Source organism: Panulirus ornatus, chromosome 2, assembly GCF_036320965.1.
Source record: "Panulirus ornatus isolate Po-2019 chromosome 2, ASM3632096v1, whole genome shotgun sequence".
NCBI lineage: Eukaryota > Metazoa > Arthropoda > Malacostraca > Decapoda > Palinuridae > Panulirus > Panulirus ornatus.
In genome coordinates this window covers 90,541,734-90,562,168 of record NC_092225.1, presented here as the reverse complement: position 1 = coordinate 90,562,168, position 20,435 = coordinate 90,541,734, and the positions used below count along the sequence as shown (strand labels likewise).

The following is a 20,435-nucleotide window of genomic DNA, read 5'->3' as shown; positions in this document are numbered from 1 at the left end:
TAGAGTCATCTTCCATTTTGATTGACGTTTATTAACTAGGATTAGCGAGTAGTGTGTTGTGGTTTCGACGGATGAGGCATCGTGGATTGACAATCTCCAGAGCTTTGGGCCGTGAGGGGTAGAAAGGGAGGCGAAAGAATTAGAGGATTTCGAGCGGGGAGACCGGTGGGAAGTAAGGGTCTCAGTGTCGTTTGAGAGGTGTGGAGCCTGAAGGGGTGTTTGGCGAGGAGAGCTGGGAAGGACCGGGTGGCAACAGTACCTCATGACAGGAGACTTGTCACTCTCGTGAGGGATATAGGGTTAGGAGGATCAAGACAAGGACAAGCACGAGAGGGAGAGCCAAGTTCTATACCGAAACTTGTAACAAGGTTAGAGTTGTATTGTTTCCAAGTGAGGCTGTTGTTCACGGTCTTCCCTAGAATGTTGTTGTTGGTAGAGGTTGTAACTGGATGTTTTTCGAAGTGGGAGGTTGTTGATGAACGGTTGTTGGAGATGAGAGGTTGCTGAAGAGCGGTTGTTGGAAATGAGTGGTTTGGTGGGAATTCTCTCGCTGACAAGAACAGGAGAGTCGTACTGTCCATACGAGCAAGACACTGTTTTCTCCAGGTCTGATCATATGTTGTGAGTTTATCTGTTGTCATGTTGTTGTGGCTGAAGCCTCCATGGGTCTGACTACATATTTCATGTTTGTACTACAATATAATGTGGCCAGACCCAAATACAGTACCTGGTTGTAGCGTGATAGGGTGCCTAGCCCTGAGGTACGACGACTAAACCCCTTTAGTACGATGGCTTTGACTGCAGGTACGATATCATCCGTTGTAGTACTGGTGGGTTCAGTTATCATCCCACACAAGGGTTCAAGTCCTCTTACTCAAAGGGGTAAATCGGTGTACTTGAGGTGTTAGGTCGTCTTAACAAGATAAAGCTGCAGCGTACGATTACACCGCAGTACCGTGCATTGCCCTCGTTGCCTGGAGACGAACTCCCCAGCAGTAACTGTATATAACCTTGAGTGGCGACTCCTGACAATGGTGTCGACGCTGCTTCTGGTATGAGAAGATTACGTACTGCTGCTGGAGAGGTCATACCTCTCTCCTTACCTCGTCCCTGTGAGCTGCTTCCCTCCTGCCGTTCTGTTCTTCGTAAGGCTTATTGCCGTAAAAGGAGCAGTACGTTGTTATTCATGACCCACGTCATTCCTATCCGTCTGGGGTAACGTGTGGTGGTCAAACGTCTTGTTGGCTTTCATATCTTCAGATAAGATTGTTAGTTCCTCTTCGAAAGAATGGTGACAAGATAGATAGTAGACTGTGTTGGAGGATGAGGGTATAATACTTTCAATTTCTTAAGCATTATGGGACGAATTCTTGGGTATGATACCTTGGTGAGGTTGTAGGGCCACAGGACTTCATATCCAAGGATCGTACTCCAAGGTCGTATCGTCGTGCTCCAGGGTTGTCGTGCCGTCGTGCTCCAGGGGTTGGTTGAGGTCAGGGGAAAGTGGCAAAGGGGAGGAGCACCTCCCTCCCTCCCTCGTCAGACTCCCTCACCCTCCCCCAGGCCTTGGCGGCGGCGCCGGGGTGTCGGGGGCAGCAGTTATCATCAATATATCGTTCTCTCCGGAGCCCACCACTACCCTGCCACCACCTCTGCCACTGCCGCCACCTGCTCCGATATGCATATTGGTTGACCAATACCCCCGGATGGTTGTGAGGTATAGCCAACCGGCGCACCAGCCTTGCCCGAGGCGGAGGTCGAATGGAGTCGAGTCGATCCCCGTGTCTGGGGGATAACAATGTCTGTACCCACCTACACACACACACACACACACACACACACACACACACACACACCGAATGTTAAGTAATGGAAATGTCACATTGAAAGTAATGTATGCAAATACATATTTCTTGGTAGTAGGTGGTGAAAAAAAAGAAAAAGAAATAGAATTCAAGGATCGTATTAGGAAAAATGCGCCCGATATTGTTGGAGTTGTGGAGACAAAACTTACTAAAGAGATGCGTTCGTATATATTCTGTTCATGGGGATGCATGATACCCTGAGCGGAAGGAAAAGATATGGAAAAGGAGACTGGGTTCTCATGATACGAGACGGCGTATAGTTTCGAGAAACACTGGAAGATAAACCAGTCAAATGATGGGAAGAATTTGTGTAGCCAAGCGGTGTAGAGTGGTGTTGATGATGAATAATGCCCGAAAGATTTTTAACAAACAGGTAAAAAAAATATATAGAAAGCCATGATACTGAAGTAACATTTACGATGGTATGCAAACCAGCAAAACACACACATCTCAGGAACAGTAAAGCGTTGATAATGGGGGATTTTGCTTATAAAAAGATTGACATGAGGGGAATTTGAATTCTCCTGGAGACATACTATCATTTGAAACCCAAATTTGTGAGAGTGTTATACAGGGATGATACTCTGAACCAACATGTCACTGAGCAGCAGACTAGGATAAGAGGGGCTCTTAATCTATTATTACTGTGCTGTATCTTATTTTCACATGTGCAATCATAGCATATACGATAGACCAATTGTAAAACGTGATCGTATAATACTCGAGTTTGATTACGTAGGTCATGAGGAAGTAAAAAAGAGCGGAGATAAGGCCGGACTGGAAAAGGATATATAATCTTGGAAAACACACAGAACTCACTCACTTCTGTCGTAACATAGATTAGAAAGTAGAGTTCGTTAGTTAATTGTCGTGGGAGGTATTATGAAATTTGCAGTGAAGGGGTAAGAACACTGGTACCTTTAACCTCAGATACAGAGGGAAGGGGAAGGAGTGCTTCGAAAAGATGCGTCGAAAGGCAAAGAAGCCTATTGGTGTGCGGTGACGAAGATATTAGCGTCACCCCAGCCAATCCACATTTGTTAGGTACAGGAGAACAAAGAACCAGTAGAGCAGCATATGAGGGAACAAAGAAACATTGCAAAACAATTTATGGATAAGGCAAGAGATAATCCAAAATTTTCCATTACTTCATCAGGAGTAAATTTGCAGTAAACGACCATCTAATCAGGCAAAGGAATTCTGATTGAATATTTTCAAAGAAAGATGATGCAAGTATATGCTCAGATATGAATGACGACTTCATAAATGTTTCCCCAACACTACTGAGATAAAATTGGGAGGAGGAAAGCTGTGAGTATCCAGAAAAGACATTGAAAGAATATTAAAAGATCTTAACCTATGTATATAAGTCTCATGGCCCTTAGAGAATTTTGCCATATTTGCTGAAGACGTGTGCAGATACACTTGGCAGTCCGCTTGAAATGTTGATGTAAGATGTCGCTGGAGAAAGGTATAGTGAGAAGGGACTGGAAGAGGGCAGATTTTATTTACACCTGTGTATGAGTAAGGTGACTTGTAGGAGGATTCGCAGAAACACAGACAGGTCTTCCTGACGAGTGTTGTCTGTAAGGAATTGGAAAAGACAGCAAGAGAGCAAATGGATGGTATTAGGCAAAGGAGAAACTGCTTAAGTGAGAGACAACATGGTTTTAGGGAAAAGAGGGCATTAAAACACACCTCTTACTTTTAGATGTATTTCTGTAAAAGAGTGACTACCTTGGTAAACATCTGTAAAAGTTGGATGGATTATGTGTACCTGGAATGCCAGAAACCATTTGACGCTGTACCTACTACACCAGAGAATAGTAGGGAATCTGGATCTCCATGGAGGAATAAAGTGGAAACTCCTCAGGATTATCTAAACAGCAGAGGACAAAGGACGCGTGACGAAGGAACCTTCTCAGAATGGGTCAGAGTCACCAGCGGCGTGCTACAGGATGCTGTTCTGGGACCATTGTTTTTTTTTTTTTTTTAATCTGTGCTGAGGACTTGCCACGAAGATCTGTCTTATACCTGCAGATGTTTGCGGATGATGCCAAGGTGACGAGGGAAGTAAAACATAAAGGAGGATTGCATCATCTTACGAAGAGACTTCGACAAACTCCTAAATTGATGTGGTACATGGTTGATGCAGTTCATAGTAAATGTAATCAGGATAGAGCACAACAAAATAAGGCATCGATTTCAGTATTACTATCCAACAGGGAATAAGCTGCAGGAATCTATGTGTGAGAGGAACCTGGAATTCGACATCGTCCCTCACCTGTTGCCAGTCCCGCGTTCGGAAAATACTAAGGAAACAGAGAGTCTTGTGACGAACATTAGAACACCATTCATGTAAGTATTATATATAAGGAAATACTAAGGAAACAGAGAGTCTTGTGACGAACATTAGAACACCATTCATGTAAGTATTATATATAAGGAAATATTCAGGAAGTTGTTCACATCCTACGTTGGGCCGAAAATAGAATATCCTTTTTCAGGTTAGGTTACCGTACTTAAAGAAGGACACAGAGATAATAGAGAAGGTTCAGAGGAGGGCAGCAAAGAGGATACCGGAATTTATTTGCCCACCATGGATGAGAGAGGAGTAAGGTGTGACCTGAACTTATTTCTTTTTAACTTTTCAGCCAGCGTGATAACATAGATAGTGAACTGTTCTTCAGAAGATGCGGGGACAGAAGAACTCGAGGCCATAACATGATATCAGCAAAAAATTGTTAAAAAGATATAAAGAAGCATTTTTACACTGTAAGAGTAATGGATGATTGGAATAAACTAAATGATGGAACTATATATGTGAACAGAATACAGGAATTTAAGGAGTTGTTTGAGAACAGTGTTCAAGAAATGGGGCTCCACGAGAGTAAAACTCCTTTCTCGTACAGTACAAATTGGTAATTATGAATAAGTCATTACTTACAAACACACACACACACACACACCCACACACACACACACACACACACACACACACACACATTAACGAGGCGTTTAAATTATCATGACCAGGAAATAGTTCCAAATATAGCCCGGTGTACGTCCGTATGCACGTACACTTGTGCATTAATGTGTGTTGGCGGTGTACCACACCCCTCTCGACTGTCACTTCGCTCTTCCAAAGGTCACTTGCAGTGGGGGCGGATAATGATCACTTGCAGTGGGGGTGGACAATGATCAATTGCAGTGGGGGTGGGCAGTGATGGATTATTTGTGTACATACCATCAAGGAAGACTTTTCAACGTGGGGGGGGGGGGGGGTTAGTTATAGGTAGTTAGACATGTACTGACTATTGTATGACGGTGTTAGAGGTAGTTTGAGCAGGACTAACTATGGTTTAATGGTGTTAGAGGTAGTTAGCGTTGTACTAACTATGGCATGGTGGTGTTATGAGGTAGTTAAGGACTCACTGTGGTTTGATGGAGTTACAGGTAGTTAGAGTAGGACTAATTATGGTATGATGGTGTTTAGAGGTAGTTTGAGCAGGACTAACTATGGTTTGATGGTGTTTAGAGGTAGTTAGAGTGGTACTAACTGTGGTATGAGGTTGTTAAAAGTAGTTTGAGCAGGACTGTCTGTGATCTGATGATGATAATGAGCAGTCAGAGTAGCACTAAGTACAGAATGGTAGTGTAACCGGTCGTCAAGGGCAGCGCAAAACGTTAAATGGTTGTTTGGTATTATCGGTAGTTAGGTCTGCATTAACCATGGTATGACAATGTCTGTGGTGATTATACTCCCACTTTTTACATGTAAGGGGTGGGGGGGGGGGTCGTTTGTAAATAACCGTTGTAAAATAAAAGGAATAAGATGTTGATTTTCTTTTGTTTTGTTTACGAAACTGTCTGTGGTGGTAAGTGTAATTCTTTGATCACGTCGTTACGACCATTGAGCACGACGGTACGACCCTTGAGTGTGATGGTACGACCCTTGAGCACGCCGGCACGACCCTTGAGCACGACGGTACGACCCTTGAGCGTGACGGTGCGACCCTTGAGCACGCCGGTACGACCCATGAGCACGACGGTACGACCCTTGAGCGTGACGGTGCGGCCCTTGAGCACGCCGGTACGACCCATGAGCACGACAGTACGACCCTTGAGCGTGACGGTGCGGCCCTTGAGCACGCCGGTACGACCCATGAGCACGACGGTACGACCCTTGAGCGTGACGGTGCGGCCCTTGAGCACGCCGGTACGACCCATGAGCACGACGGTACGACCCTTGAGCGTGACGGTGCGACCCTTGAGCACGCCGGTACGACCCATGAGCACGACGGTACGACCCTTGAGCGTGACGGTGCGGCCCTTGAGCACGCCGGTACGACCCATGAGCACGACGGTACGACCCTTGAGCGTGACGTTACGGCCCTTGAGCGTGACGGTACGGCCCTTGAGCGTGACGGTACGACCCTTGGACACGACATTACGACCCTTGAGCACGACGGAACAACTCATGAGCACGACGGCACAACCCTTGGACACGACGATACGGCCAATTCTGAAGGTCACGTCATCACACACGTCGTGTCCAGGGGTCGTCCCGTGGTCGTACAGAAGAGCCTTATGAGTCTGATCATATTACCTGGACTCGAACTTTGTCCTCGTATTTTAAGAGCCACACGACCCCACGCCAGTGTTTTCCCGCGTCCAGAGGCAGCAACGGGAGTGTGTGGGATTGGAACCGAAGGGAGTGTGTGGGATTGGAACCGATGGAAGTATGTGGGATTGGAACCGATCTTTAAAACAAAAAAGAAACCAAATATGAGGATTGGAATCCCTCTTCGTGATGCTCATATAACTATTCTTTTGGAGGATATTTTAACCCGCGAAATCATGTATGTTTTGGCGTTGATTTCTTGTTTAAGTTTTGTTTTTTGTTTTATAGCGTGATGATTTGAAGAGGTGGCACGGTGAGTATATTTAGTACAGAGAACAGATTGATAAATTTACCTGAGGCATTATTCTTTATATATATATATATATATATATATATATATATATATATATATATATATATATATATATATATATATATATATATATATTCATTTATTTTTTCTTCTTCTTCTTCTTCTTCTTCTTCTTCTTCTTCTTCTTCTTCTTCTTCTTCTTCTTCTTCTTCTTCCTCAGCCTCTCTCTCTCTCTCTCTCTCTCTCTCTCTCTCTCTCTCTCTCTCTCTCTCTCTCTCTCTCTCTCTCTCTCTCTCTCTCTCTCTCTCTCTCTCTCTCCATCATTTTCTCTTCTTCTTCTTCTTCTTCTTCTTCTTCTTCTTCTTCTTCTTCTTCTTCTTCTTCTTCTTCTTCTTCTTCTCCTTCTGCTTCTTCTTCTTCTTCTTCTTCTCCTTCTGCTTCTTCTTCTTCTTCTTCTTCTACTTCTTCTTCTTCTTTTTCTTCTACTTCTTCTTCTTCTTCTTCTTCTTCTTCTTCTTCTTCTTCTTCTTCTTCTTCTTCTTCTTCTTCTTCTTCTTCTTCTTCTTCTCCTTCTGCTTCTTCTTCTTCTTCTTCTTCTCCTTCTGCTTCTTCTTCTTCTTCTTCTTCTACTTCTTCTTCTTCTTTTTCTTCTTCTTCTTCTTCTTCTTCTTCTACTTCTTCTTCTTCTTCTTCTTCTTCCTCAGCCTCTCTCTCTCTCTCTCTCTCTCTCTCTCTCTCTCTCTCTCTCTCTCTCTCTCTCTCTCTCTCTCTCTCTCTCTCTCTCTCTCTCTCTCTCTCTCCATCATTTTCTCTTCTTCTTCTTCTTCTTCTTCTTCTTCTTCTTCTTCTTCTTCTTCTTCTTCTTCTTCTTCTCCTTCTGCTTCTTCTTCTTCTTCTTCTTCTCCTTCTGCTTCTTCTTCTTCTTCTTCTTCTTCTTCTCCTTCTGCTTCTTCTTCTTCTTCTTCTTCTCCTTCTGCTTCTTCTTCTTCTTCTTCTTCTACTTCTTCTTCTTCTTTTTCTTCTACTTCTTCTTCTTCTTCTTCTTCTTCTTCTTCTTCTTCTTCTTCTTCTTCTTCTTCTTCTTCTTCTTCTTCTTCTTCTTCTTCATCTTCTTTGTATTATCATTATTATCATTATCACGTTATTCATATCCCTTTTATTGGTTATCACCATCGCTTGAATTACTGTTTCACTCCGTTATCGTTACAGTCACAGTTCTTGTTCTTAACCTGTCATCACCACAGTGGTAACCAGGCTCAGAGTTCATCATCACCACAGTGGTAACCAGGCTCTGAGTTCATCATCACCACAGTGGTAACCTGAGTGTCAGCAGGCTCAGAGTTCATCATCATCACCACAGTGGTAACCTGAGTGTCAGCAGGCTCAGAGTTCATCATCATCACCACAGTGGTAACCTGAGTGTCAGCAGGCTCAGAGTTCATCATCACCACAGTGGTAACCAGGCTCTGAGTTCATCATCACCACAGTGGTAACCTGAGTGTCAGCAGGCTCAGAGTTCATCATCACCACAGTGGTAACCTGAGTGTCAGCAGGCTCAGAGTTCATCATCACCACAGTGGTAACCTGAGTGTCAGCAGGCTCAGAGTTCATCATCACCACAGTGGTAAGCGTCTGCAGGCTCAGAGTTCATCATCACCACAGTGGTAACCTGAGCGTCAGCAGGCTCAGAGTTCATCATCACCACAGTGGTAACCTGAGTGTCAGCAGACTCAGAGTTCATCATCACCACAGTGGTAACCTGAGTGTCAGCAGGCTCAGAGTTCATCATCACCACAGTGGTAACCTGAGTGTCAGCAGGCTCAGAGTTCATCATCACCACAGTTGGTAACCTGAGTGTCAGCAGGACTCAGAGTTCATCATCACCACAGTGGTAACCTGAGTGTCAGCAGGCTCAGAGATTCATCATCACCACAGTGGTAACCTGAGTGTCAGCAGGCTCGAGTTCATCATCACCACAGTGGTAACCTGAGTGTCAGCAGGCTCTGAGTTCATCATCACCCACAGTGGTAACCTGAGTGTCAGCAGGCTCAGAGTTCATCATCACCATAGTGGTAACCTGAGTGTCAGACAGGTCCCTCAGAGTTCATCCATCATCACCACAGTGGTAACCTGAGTGTCAGCAGGCTCAGAGTTCATCATCACCACAGTGGTAACCTGAGTGTCAGGCAGGCTCAGAGTTCTCATCATCATCACCTCACGAGTGTAACCAGAAGCGTCAGCAGGCTCAGTGTTCATCAACACCACAGTGGTAACCTGAGTGTCAGCAGGCTCAGAGTTCATCATCATCACACAGTGGTAACCTGAGTGTCAGCAGGCTCAGAGTTCATCTCATCACCACAGGTGGTTAACCTGAGTGTCAGCAGGCTCAGAGTTCATCATCACCACAGTGGTAACCTGAGTGTCAGCAGGCTCTGAGTTCATCATCACCACAGTGGTAACCTGAGTGTCAGCAGGCTCAGAGTTCATCATCACCACAGTGGTAACCTGAGTGTCAGCAGGCTCAGAGTTCATCATCATCACCACAGTGGTAACCTGAGTGTCAGCAGGCTCAGAGTTCATCATCACCACAGTGGTAACCTGAGTGTCAGCAGGCTCAGAGTTCATCATCATCACCACAGTGGTAACCTGAGCGTCAGCAGGCTCAGAGTTCATCATCACCACAGTGGTAACCTGAGTGTCAGCAGGCTCAGAGTTCATCATCATCACCACAGTGGTAACCTGAGTGTCAGCAGGCTCAGAGTTCATCATCATCACCACAGTGGTAACCTGAGTGTCAGCAGGCTCAGAGTTCATCATCACCACAGTGGTAACCTGAGTGTCAGCAGGCTCAGAGTTCATCATCACCACAGTGGTAACCTGAGTGTCAGCAGGCTCAGAGTTCATCATCATCACCACAGTGGTAACCTGAGTGTCAGCAGGCTCAGAGTTCATCATCACCACAGTGGTAACCTGAGTGTCAGCAGGCTCAGAGTTCATCATCACCACAGTGGTAACCTGAGTGTCAGCAGGCTCAGAGTTCATCATCATCACCACAGTGGTAACCTGAGTGTCAGCAGGCTCAGAGTTCATCATCACCACAGTGGTAACCTGAGTGTCAGCAGGCTCAGAGTTCATCATCATCACCACAGTGGTAACCTGAGCGTCAGCAGGCTCAGAGTTCATCATCACCACAGTGGTAACCTGAGCGTCAGCAGGCTCAGAGTTCATCATCACCACAGTGGTAACCTGAGTGTCAGCAGGCTCAGAGTTCATCATCATCACCACATTGGTAACCTGAGTGTCAGCAGGCTCAGAGTTCATCATCATCACCACAGTGGTAACCTGAGTGTCAGCAGGCTCAGAGTTCATCATCACCACAGTGGTAACCTGAGTGTCAGCAGGCTCAGAGTTCATCATCATCACCACAGTGGTAACCTGAGTGTCAGCAGGCTCAGAGTTCATCATCATCACCACAGTGGTAACCTGAGTGTCAGCAGGCTCAGAGTTCATCATCATCACCACAGTGGTAACCTGAGTGTCAGCAGGCTCAGTGTTCATCATCACCACTGTGGTAACCTGAGCGTCAGCACGCTCAGAGTTCATCATCACCACAGTGGTAACCTGAGTGTCAGCAGGCTCAGAGTTCATCATCACCACAGTGGTAACCTGAGTGTCAGCAGGCTCAGAGTTCATCATCACCACAGTGGTAACCTGAGTGTCAGCAGGCTCAGAGTTCATCATCACCACAGTGGTAACCTGAGTGTCAGCAGGCTCAGAGTTCATCATCACCACAGTGGTAACCTGAGTGTCAGCAGGCTCAGAGTTCATCATCATCACCACAGTGGTAACCTGAGTGTCAGCAGGCTCAGAGTTCATCATCATCACCACAGTGGTAACCTGAGTGTCAGCAGGCTCAGAGTTCATCATCACCACAGTGGTAACCTGAGTGTCAGCAGGCTCAGAGTTCATCATCACCACAGTGGTAACCTGAGTTGACGTCAGCAGGCTCAGAGTTCATCATCACCACAGTGGTAACCTGAGTGTCAGCAGACTCAGAGTTCATCATCACCACAGTGGTAACCTGAGTGTCAGCAGGCTCAGAGTTCATCATCACCACAGTGGTAACCTGAGTGTCAGCAGGCTCAGAGTTCATCATCACCACAGTGGTAACCTGAGTGTCAGCAGACTCAGAGTTCATCATCACCACAGTGGTAACCTGAGTGTCAGCAGGCTCAGAGTTCTCATAATACAGGAAACATATTCTATGCCAGACTTGGTCCCGTGTGGCGGTAATATATCAGGTGTCTATTTGATCCCAGCCATGTTCGCCCGGGCCAAGGTTCGTGATATGAGTGACTTGTATTCGTGTCAAGGAAATAAAAATAATAATGATCCATATCTCTTTAAACACGACACTGAGTATGTGTCTGGCGTGATGTGAACATGGTCTTGAGTGCAAGTGACTGGTATAGTCTTTGGGGGTTTTCTCTCGTTCTTATTTGAACAGTCGGGTGTGAAACGTGCCTTCTTCTTCTTCCTTTTTTTTTTTAATGTTCTCTTGAGAAATCTAATAGTCTCTCTCTCTCTCTCTCTCTCTCTCTCTCTCTCTCTCTCTCTCTCTCTCTCTCTCTCTCTCTCTCTCTCTCTCTCTCTCTCTCGGGAGTGAGGGAGGGGGAAGAGAGACATTGATGTAAAATGACCCATTATTATATCATTAGCAACACACACACACACACACACACACACACACACACACACACACACACATCAGAGGACCCACGGCCGTGGTCCAGGCATCCGCATGGGGGGGGGGGGAATGAGAGTTTACGAAAGGGTGATTGGAAGACACTTGTTCAGACGACGATTGCGCGAATGAGGCCAGCGTAAGCGCACCCCTTATGACCCCCCCCCATCCTCACCTGGGAACCCTTGATCACCAGCATCAGAGCACCACAAAGCACCAGGACTTGAGGCAGTGTGGGGCTTGGTGAGCGACGTCGCTCGTCCACTCGTCCAAACCAGGAAGGAAGTGTAACGTGATATAGACTTCGAACGTCTAGTGATCCTGTTCCATATTGTTATTGAGTGTCACTGTGTCCGGTTTAGTCCTGGTACAGCCTGCCACCTGTGTGTAGGGCTACACCTGCCACCTGTGTGTAGGGTTACACCTGCCACCTGTGTGTAGGGCTGCACCTGCCACCTGTGTGTAGGGCTACATCTGCCACCTGTGTGTAGGGTTACACCTGCCACCTGTCTGTAGGGTTACACCTGCCACCTGTGTGTAGGGCTACACCTGCCACCTGTGTGTAGGGCTACACCTGCCACCTCTGTGAAGGGCTACACCTGCCACCTGTGTGTAGGGCTACACATGCCACCTGTGTGTAGGGCTACACCTGCCACCTGTGTGTAAGACTACACCTGCCACCTGTGTGTAGGGCTACGCCTGCCACCTGTGTGTCGGGCTACGCCTGCCACCTGTGTGTAGGGCTACACCTGCCACCTGTGTGTAGGGCTACGCCTGCCACCTGTGTGTAGGGCTACACCTGCCACCTGTGTGTAGGGTTACACCTGCCACCTGTGTGTAGGGCTGCACCTGCCACCTGTGTGTAGGGCTACACCTGCCACCTGTGTGTAAGGTTACACCTGCCACCTGTGTGTAGGGCTACACCTGCCACCTGTGTGTAGGGCTACACCTGCCACCTGTGTGTAGGGCTACACCTGCCACCTCTGTGAAGGGCTACACCTGCCACATGTGTGCAGGGCTACACCTGCCACCTGTGTGTAGGGCTACGCCTGCCACCTGTGTGTCGGGCTACGCCTGCCACCTGTGTGTAGGGCTAAACCTGCCACCTGTGTGTAGGGCTACGCCTGCCACCTGTGTGTAGGGCTACACCTGCCACCTGTGTGTAGGGCTACATCTGCCACCTGTGTGTAGGGCTGCGCCTGCCACCTGTGTGTAGGGCTACACCTGCCACCTGTGTGTAGGGCTACACCTGCCACCTGTGTGTAGAGCTACACCTACCACCTGTGTATAGGGTTACACCTGCCACATGTGTGTAGGGCTACACCTACCACCTGTGTGTAGGGCTACACCTGCCACCTGTGTGTAGGGCTACACCTGCCACCTGTGTGTAGGGTTACACCTGCCACCTGTGTGTAGGGTTACACCTGCCACCTGTGTGTAGGGCTACGCCTGCCACCTGTGTGTAGGGCTACACCTGCCACCTGTGTGTAGGGCTACACCTGCCACCTGTGTGTAGGGTTACACCTGCCACCTGTGTGTAGGGTTACACCTGCCACCTGTGTGTAGGGTTACACCTGCCACCTGTGTGTAGGGCTACACCTACCACCTGTGTGCAGAGTTACACCTGCCACCTGTGTGTAGGGTTACACCTGCCACCTGTGTGTAGGGTTACACCTGCCACCTGTGTGTAGGGCTACGCCTGCCACCTGTATGTAGGGCTACACCTGCCACCTGTGTGTAGGGCTACGCCTGCCACCTGTGTGTAGGGCTACACCTGCCACCTGTGTGTAGGGCTACACCTGCCACCTGTGTGTAGGGCTACACCTGCCACCTGTGTGTAGGGCTACACTGCCACCTGTGTGTAGGGCTACACCTGCCACCTGTGTGTAGGGCTACACCTGCCACCTGTGTGTAGGGTTACACCTGCCACCTGTGTGTAGGGCTACAACTGCCACCTGTGTGTAGGGCTACACCTGCCACCTGTGTGTAGGGCTACACCTGCCACCTGTGTGTAGGGCTACACCTGCCACCTGCGTGTAGGGTTACACCTGCCACATGTGTGTAGGGCTACACCTACCACCTGTGTGTAGGGCTACACCTGCCACCTGTGTGTAGGGCTACAACTGCCACCTGTGTGTAGGGCTACACCTGCCACCTGTGTGTAGGGCTACACCTGCCACCTGTGTGTAGGGTTACACCTGCCACCTGACGTTGATTATCTAACGTGTGTGTGTGTGTGTGTGTGTGTGTGTTGTTATGATATGCTGGTTGCCCCTGGACCGCAAATAGCACCGGTCGCGCATGCGTACCCCCTACCCTTAGCGGACCCCCATCACATATACAGCATCATCTGTAATTTCAGGGGACGTTTACCATCCTGGACATGATGACCACCACCTCCTCCTCCTCCTCCTCCTCCTCTTCCTACCGTACATAACATACGTGTGTTGACCTCCTCCTCCTCATCCTCCTCCTCCTCCACCTCCTCCTCCTCCTCCTCCTCCTCCTCCTCCTCCTCCTCCTCCTCCATGGTGATGGTATAACCCAGTCAGAAGTGTCCTTGATATGGCCAGTGTAATTCCTTCGTACAACGAGTCATGTTATCATTGTGGCTCAGTTCCCCAGGACGATCTGTGTACCCTCCACCTGCACCAAGAGTTGAAATCTAAAGTACACTTACTGAATTGTGATTGACGTTAACCATCAAACCATATCTTCTTGGTCCGTGACTGTAACACTGGAATGCTGTTGACTTGAACGTAGTGGGAGTCGTAGTGGCAGCAGGAGTGGTAGGTACTTAGAAGAACGATATAGAACTGTGACAGCGGGTGTGTGTGGCACTTGGAGCAAATCTATGAATACTGAAAGACATAGATCAAAGGATGGTTGGGTTAATATCCCTCTGACGTCTCAAGACATGCAGCACGTTCAGTAGACCCTCCTCCTCCTCCTCCTCCTCCTCCTCCTCCACCTCCTCCTCCTCCTCCTCCTCCTCCTCCTCCTCCTCCTCCTCCTCCTCCTCGTGATTCGCCGCCCGACCACCGCCCCCACCTCACCCCTGTCAACTATGGCTACGCCAATTTCCACATCGTGTTGGGCCTGGCACGTCACCCTGTGTGTGTGTGTGTGTGTGTGTGTTGTGTGTGTGTTGTGTGTGTGTGTTGTGTGTGTGTTGTGTGTGTGTGTGTGTGTGTGTGTGTGTGTGTGTGTGTGTGTGTCTGTGTGTGTGTGTGTGTGTGTGTGTCTGTGTCTGTGTGTGTGTGTGTGTTGTGTGTGTCTGTGTGTGTGTGTGTGTGTGTGTGTGTGTGTGTGTGTGTGTGTGTGTGTGTGTGTGTGTTGTGTGTGTCTGTGTGTGTGTGTGTGTGTGTGTGTGTGTGTGTCTGTGTGTGTGTGTGTGTGTGTGTGTGTGTGTGTGTGTGTGTGTGTGTGTGTGTTGTGTGTGTCTGTGTGTGTGTGTGTGTGTGTGTGTGTGTGTGTGTGTGTGTGTGTGTGTGTGTGTGTGTGTGTGTTGTGTGTGTCTGTGTGTGTGTGTGTGTGTGTGTGTGTGTGTGTCTGTGTGTGTGTGTGTGTGTGTGTGTGTGTGTGTGTGTGTGTGTGTGTGTGTGTTGTGTGTGTGTGTGTGTGTGTGTGTGTGTGTGTGTGTGTGTGTGTGTGTGTGTTTGTATACCTCACTGACGTGTATCGTGAGTGGTGGACTTGATGTACGACAGTATGGTGACTCCTGCCCCTAAATATAAGTCGTGATGACGACTCCAGGAACAGATGTCGTCCTCCTGTGTTGAGGAGGACGACGATGATGATGATGAGGAGGAGGAGGAAGAGGAGGAGGAGAAGGAGGAGGATGAGGATGATGATGATGATGAGGAGGAGGAGGAGGAGGAAGAGGAGGAGGAGAAGGGTAATGATGAGGTGGAGGAGGAGGAAGAGGAGGAGGAGAAGGGTAATGATGAGGAGGATGAGAATGACGATGTACTAGTGTGAGGGCTGCTCTCTCTCTCTCTCTCTCTCTCTCTCTCTCTCTCTCTCTCTCTCTCTCTCTCTCTCTCTCTCTCTCTCTCTCTCTCTCTCTCTCTCTCTCTCTCTCTCCCTGTGTCGCAGTGACGTCCGTCTTAGCTCTCCCCTCATCTCCCTGGCGCTCAGTATAGTCAGTGTAGGACTTAAGCAAAAACTGAAGCTGGTTATACCCAAAGCTGAGAGCTTATGTCAAGCAGCAGCTTAAGCTGGTTGAATCAAAATCTGAGGTTATGCGAATCAAAAGCTGAAGCTGACTGAGTCAAAAGGTAAGGCTCTGTGGATCAAAAGCTAAAGCTATCTGAATCAAAAGTTAAAGCTATGTGAATCAAGGCTAAGGCTATGTGAATCCTATGCTAAAGCTGTGTGAATCAAGGCTAAAGCTATGTGAACCAAGGCTAAAACTATATGAATCAAAACCTAAATGTATACGATTCAAAATTTGATGCTATGTGTATCAAAAGCTGAAGCTATCTAAATAACAAAAGTTTAGGCCATGTGACTGAAAAGCTTAAGGTATTAAACCAGAAGATAAAGCTTTTTTTTTTTGAGTCACAAGCTGAAGCTCACGTGAAGCTTATGCGCCCTGAACACCTCCCCCCCCCCCTTAATTCGCCCTAATGATTCAAGTTGTAGGATGAGATTTCCCATTGTGACAACCCTCCACAGCTTTCTGTAAGTAGACAGTAGCGAACTAACACACACACACACACACACACACACACACACACACCACCTCACCCACTGAACTACCAGTATATACATACAACCACCTCACCATCAGCAACACTACTAGACAACCACACTCCGCCTGGTCAAATACTTACCACTTACCCACAGACCAGTTGCATGGTGCTTGTGTCACCACCATACTCACCCTCCACCTTGCCATGCACCCCTGTGCATGACCGCTCTCTTGACTACCACCTCCACCACCACCCACTTGCTCCTCCTGGTGTCTGTGCACTACCACCTGTAAGTCTACGTCTCTACCCACCTACACTTCACCTAGTGTCTGTAGACCACCACCTGCAACTCTACGTCACTACCCATCTACACTTCACCTAGTGTATGTACACCACCACCTGCAACTCTACTTCACTACCCACCTACACTTCACCTGTTGTCTGGACGTTGCCACCTTCAAGTCTACGGCACTCCCCACCTACATTTCACCTTTTGTCTGCATACGACCACTTGCAACTCTACGGCACAGTCACCTGCAACTCTACATCACCACCCACCTACACCCATTTACTTTACCTTCAATATCTATACACAAACTCCCACGCACACATCGCACTTCCCTCGTGATTTATTGCCACTTTGCTCTCCCTAAACACCTGTGCTCCTCCACCCGTACATCACCATCGTCTTACTACACACTGCTCAAGCCTGCTCACCACCACCGCCACCACCACCACTCACTTACACTGCACCTAACGAGTGTACACTTAACCACCGGACTTACACTCTGCTGAACACTTGTCCACTTCAACCATCCACTTTCACTCCACCAAGCACCTCCCTCCACCTGACGCGTATGCTTCACCACTGCTTATAATGACCACACGTGCCTTATGCCACATACAGGTACACAGAATCACCCACTGAGACAAGTGGCTATGTTGTGACGATATCCTTTGTTTGTAAACGAGTTCAGACGATACCCATCAGCTTTTCCGTGTGCTAGCGTGTAGCGCAGTGTTGTATGATGCTTATAGACGTGTGCAAGACTGTTTACATTCATCCTCTCCTGTAGCGAGGGTCTTCCCTCAGGCACAGCCCTTGACGACGTGTAGCCCCGCGAAGAATGGATGGGTGTGTCACGTAGGAAATGGATGTGTGAGGTTTGTCGTGTGTGTGTATGTGTGCTCCTACCTTCGAGCCTTGCATATCCGGGTCGGTCTGTCCCCAAGGGCTTTTGGGCGAACGGTTCGCAGAAGGGGCCAATGAGGGTGGGTCCGCCCGCCACGTCCTCAGAGCTCCTGACTGTCTCCTCAAACCTGCGATAGTCAGGGAAAGACTGGAAGACCATAGTAGACAGGCAAGGCTACACACCTCAGGGGAGGAGGAGGAGGGGGAGTTGGTGTGATTAGCAGCGGAATAATGAATTAGAGGAAAAAAAAAAAAAGAGATTTCTTCATCACCTCATTAAGAATATGATCCCAACCACCGTGGAGTCATGTCGTGCAGAGGGGGTCGTCCGAGGTCACACGACCACTGGGGTTCGTGTGCAGGGAGGAAGGGAAGGGTCGTCCCAGGTCACACGACCACTGGGGTTTATGTGCAGGGAGGAGGGGGGGTCGTCCCAGGTCACACGACCACTGGGGTTTATGTGCAGGGAGGAGGGGGGGGGTCGTCCCAGGTCACACGACCACTGGGGTTTATGTGCAGGGAGGGGAGGTGGGGGGTGTTGGTGTCGTCCCACATCACACGACCCCTTGTTTAGTGACGTGCAGGGTGGTGTCGTCCCACATCACACGACCACAAGGGATCGTAACATTGAAGGAAGTCGTCCCAGTTCAAGATTGCTTGATAATAATGAGACTCTGAGTTGAGCAAACCCAGTGACTTCCCCAAGCGAACTGTACAACAGCAGCAGCATTGACCACAGTACACACTTGATCAACGTGTCTGGTCGCATCATCTGGCACCGCTTAAAGCCCCCCTCCCCCAAACCAGGTAGGAAAGATGATGTGTCATATGTCACACATCAGAGAATATTCCTTCTCCTCCTTCATCGTTCAGAGCATCCTCTCTCTCTCTCTCTCTCTCTCTCTCTCTCTCTCTCTCTCTCTCTCTCTCTCTCTCTCTCTCTCTCTCTCTCTCTCTCTCTCTCTCTCTCTCTCTCTCTCCGGTGCACGGGAGCCACAGCACCTATAGTGCAATTCAGCTATGGAAGCCGTCACTCGGCCTATCTGTTTATTATCCAAATCCGCAAATACGACACTTGACTTTTAGCGTAGTGTGTGTGCTTGCCTGCTTCACGCACCTCAGCGATCGTGACAACATTGTCTTCCATGTTGTCTGTCTTTGTGTGCATTTGGTGTGGATCATTAAAAATCGTCGGAGGGGAGGGAGGGAGGAATCATGAATCATTATCACCACCACTACGCTGGGCGTTCCTACAGGTATACACTTGTTGTCATGTATAAACTGTGTGTATGTTTTTCTTTACGTCGTTACCCATGTGCACTTTACAGTGAGTGTAGACTACAGGGAGGGAGTTCTGCACTCGTGAGCGGCCCCCATTTTCTTGAACTTTTATTATAATACGACTTACTTAAAGTTCTCAATGCTCTTCATTTTATAATCTGATAATTCTACTACAGTTGTATTTGTAGAATATATTCTTTAGATCTTTTCTAACTATGTTTTCTTTGCTTGATTTCATGTTATAGCCACTGGTTGTTCTATCCCTTCATCATTATGCTGTGTGTGTGTGTGTGTGTGTGTGTGTGTGTGTGTGTGTGTGTGTGTGTGTGTGTGTGTCTTATTTGTTTACCATCAGACAAAATCCATTTTTAGGTCATGGAATAATTTTCATATTGGCATGACCCTGTTAATATTTTAGTGCATACTTCTGTCTATCGGTTGTGTGTTTTTATAAATCAGTCTTTTAGACTACTTTAATATATATATTATTTATTATTTTATTTTGCTTTGTCGCTGTCTCCCGCGTTAGCGAGGTAGCGCAAGGAAACAGACGAAAGAATGGCCCAACCCACCCACATACACATATATATACATACACGTCCACACACGCAAATATACATACCTACACATCTCAATGTACACACACACACACACACACACACACACACACACACACACACACACACACACACACACACACACACACACACATATATATATATATATATATATATATATATATATATATATATATATATATATATATATATACACACACAGACATATACATATATACACATGTACATAATTCATACTGTCTGCCTTTATTTATTCCCATCGCCACCTCGCCACACATGGAATAACAACCCCCTCCTCCCTCGTGTGCGAGGTAGCGCTAGGAAAAGACAACAAAGACCCCATTTGTTCACACTCAGTCTCTAGCTGTCATGTAATTATGCACCGAAACCACTGCTCCCTTTCCACATCCAGGCCCCACAGAACTTTCCATGGTTTACCCCAGACGCTTCACATGCCCTGGTTCAATTCATTGACAGCACGTCGACCCCGGTATACCACATCGTTCCAATTCACTCTATTCCTTGCACACCTTTCACCCTCCTGCATGTTCAGGCCCCGATCACTCAAAATCTTTTTCACTCCATCTTTCCACCTCCAATTTGGTCTCCCACTTCTCCTCGTTCCCTCCACCTCTGACACATATATCCCCTTGGTCAATCTTTCCTCACTCATTCTCTCCATGTGACCAAACCATTTCAAAACACCCTCTTCTGCTCTCTCAACCACACTCTTTTTATTTCCACACATCTCTCTTACCCTTACATAACTCACTCGATCAAACCACCTCACACCACATATTGTCCTCAAACATCTCATTTCCAGCACATCCACCCTCCTACGCACAACTCTATCCATAGCCCACGCCTCGCAGCCATACAACATTGTTGGAACCACTATTCCTTCAAACATACCCATTTTTGCTTTCCGAGATAATGTTCTCGACTTCCAAGCATTCTTCATGGCTCCCAGAATTTTCGCCCCCTCCCCCACCCTATGATTCACTTCCGCTTCCATGGTTCCATCCGCTGCCAGGTCCACTCCCAAATATCTAAAACACTTTACTTCCTCCAGTTTTTCTCCATTCAAACTTACCTCCCAGTTGACTTGACCCTCAACCCTACCTGTACCTAATAACCTTGC

General features: G+C 47.7%; 1 protein-coding gene and 1 long non-coding RNA gene across 3 annotated transcripts in view; one reads left to right on the top strand and one right to left on the bottom strand.

Moving 5' to 3' along the window:
- LOC139758296 (uncharacterized) overlaps positions 1 to 14,463 on the bottom strand; it is a 51,591-nt gene extending 37,128 nt beyond the window's left edge. The window contains exon 1 of the mRNA XM_071679522.1: positions 14,227 to 14,463. Coding sequence (XP_071535623.1) covers positions 14,227 to 14,250 — 24 coding nt within the window. The 5' untranslated portion in view covers positions 14,251 to 14,463. The remainder of the gene's footprint in view (positions 1 to 14,226) is intronic.
- LOC139758304 (uncharacterized) overlaps positions 1 to 20,435 on the top strand; it is a 130,405-nt gene that overhangs the window by 82,637 nt on the left and 27,333 nt on the right. The gene's annotated exons all lie outside the window — the stretch shown is intronic.